The sequence below is a fragment of the Penaeus japonicus genome, unplaced genomic scaffold (genome assembly GCF_977035675.1).
Source record: "Penaeus japonicus unplaced genomic scaffold, GWHDUDI00000001_assembly GWHDUDI00000001, whole genome shotgun sequence".
NCBI lineage: Eukaryota > Metazoa > Arthropoda > Malacostraca > Decapoda > Penaeidae > Penaeus > Penaeus japonicus.
This window is the reverse complement of record NW_028234403.1, coordinates 15,678,814-15,681,313: the sequence shown is the minus strand read 5'-3', so window position 1 is coordinate 15,681,313 and position 2,500 is coordinate 15,678,814. Positions and strand designations below refer to the sequence as shown.

Below are 2,500 nucleotides of genomic sequence, written 5' to 3'. Positions count from 1 at the left end.
ATGACCTTACATTCATGTTTCCCGTATATCTCTTTACGTGCAGCCACAACGACCTGGCATGGAACCTCCGCATGTTCCTCCACAACAAGCTCCACTCGTTCAACCTGTCTGCTGACCTCGGCCAGGAGAAACCTTGGATGAAATCGTCCTTCTCTCACACGGACTTGCCTCGTCTGCGCCGTGGCCATGTGGCTGCGCAGGTCAGTGCTTTCTCTCTCAATACCCACTTTGCATTTTGGGAGCTATAATCACCGACACAAAGTCAGGCGAAATTAGCCCCGCCCAAACCTTCTCACCACTTCTCATCTAGCCAATCAGGTCGGTCGCATTCACTTGCCCGTCTTATATCCAGCGAGATACGTGATTGTGACTGGTCGCGGATGCAGAAGGAGGCGGAGCTAATTTCGTTCGACATTGTGCCAGTAGCATTAGTTGCTTATAGTCTCCAGAGTCTCTTGTGTGCCACGAAGGGGACCGACATGCCCACGATATGGGTGTTTAAACCTTTGTGAAACTGAAAGACCTGTAGCACTCTTAGAGGATGTGCTGGAGTGTACGCATTCCATTCCAGCAAATAAAGAGGCAAATTATCTGTGTATGTGCATAAATAGATGTGGTAGGCAGACAGAAAGATAGATAGTCAAACAGATAGAAAGATAAATAAACAGACGGACAGATAGAGATACAAAAGGACAGACACTTAGACATATATATAAGCAGACAGAGAGATAAATGGGTAGACAGACAGACAACTTACCAATAGATAGTCAACCAGACAGCTTACCAATAGACAGTCAGCCAGACAACTTACCAATAGATAGTCAGCCAGACAGCTTACCAATAGATAGTCAGCCAGACAGACAAACGACTTATCACTAGATGAACAGACAAACAAAAAATAACCAGAAAAAATGGACAGACAGACTTACAGACAGTCAAAGAAAAAAAGACTAAATCATTCTCTCGCCAATTTGTTGTCGAGCTGCCATTGGCCACGTCGCTCAGTTGGTGGAAATTGAATGAAAATGACAAATGAAAGAATCAGTGAATAACAAGCTAGAATGCGTTTGTCTGTTGCTTCACGAGCATTTGTTGGCCGAACTGTGGATGGGAATGTGGTCCGAAATGTATATATTTTCAGGTAGGATCTGGGGGGGGGCATGGATCTTTTTTAATTGGTGAAGAGGAGAGGACGATTTAACGGACGTAATCGGATGTTATCGAAACAGATATTAAGAAAAAAAAATGTTTTATATGAACCTCGTCTGAATGGTCATTTATATACGGGCCTAAAACATTCTTTCTTTTTTTTTCTTTTTTTGTATTCCTTCGATATTAAATCTTTGATAAAGCAACAGTTTACCTTAGTAGGAGACTCTTGATGGAGCATTGAAACCAAATGCAAATCACTTTTGCAATGATTTGATCTACACTTCGGCCGTCTGGTTTCAAGGTTGTTTGTTTATGTATGCTGACGAGACGCCATTTTCCAAAGATCTGTTAAAGAATGTGTTTCTCTCTCGCACGTTTTGGACTGAATATACCTGGTTGATTTCCTGTTTGTATAATCAATTAAGGTGATTATACAAGAATTGCATAATCACTTAAGGAAATTTAAACTTTTCCAAATATTCTTATTTATGGGTGTTTCCTTTCGTGAGAAAAAAAAACAGTGAATTAGGCTACTGAAGAATACACATTGGAGATTTTTGCTAGATATACGTGAAGCTGTTCCAAGTTATAAGCAATCAATTAATAGATAATGATCACAAAGCACTTACACAGGCAAAGCGCATAAACGTACGTGTGTACAGTTTATATATGCGATCTCTATCTAATATATATATAATATATATATATATATAATATATATTATATATATATATATATATATAATATATATATATATATATATATATATATATATATGTATATATATACATATATATATATATATATATATATATATATATATATATAATATATATATGTATTTATATATACATATATTATATATATATATATATATATATTATATATATATATATTATATATATATATATATATAAATAGTGTGTGCAATGTATGTGTGTGTGTGTGTGTGTGTGTGTGTGTGTGTTTGTGTGTGTGTATATGTGTGCATGTGTGTGTGTGTGTGTGTGTGTGTGTATGTATATATATATATATATATATATATATATATATATATATATATATATATATATATATATATATATGGATAGCGAGATAGCCTAAATTTAAAAATGCATACCAATGGAAACCAAAAAGTAGCAAACACACACTGCTTCGAATTCAATAAACACTAGAAAAGTGGCCATTTAACAATGTACACAGACAACATATTTCTGTTTAATACGTTTTTAATTCCTTCCTATAATAGAAAGGATATGTGCCTCCCGAAGTGTAATAGGATTCCTTTAATCAATTATCGGATTAGTGTTAATACAGATTGCAAGCGGATTCACTGCATTGGCAAGTA

The 2,500-nt window shown here is 35.6% G+C and overlaps 1 protein-coding gene across 1 annotated transcript in view; it reads left to right on the top strand.

Moving 5' to 3' along the window:
• The window catches only part of LOC122252719 (dipeptidase 1), a 68,835-nt gene that overhangs the window by 13,959 nt on the left and 52,376 nt on the right, over positions 1-2,500 (top strand). Inside the window, exon 2 of the mRNA XM_086542636.1 lies at positions 44-200. Coding sequence (XP_086398762.1) covers positions 44-200 — 157 coding nt within the window. The remainder of the gene's footprint in view (positions 1-43; positions 201-2,500) is intronic.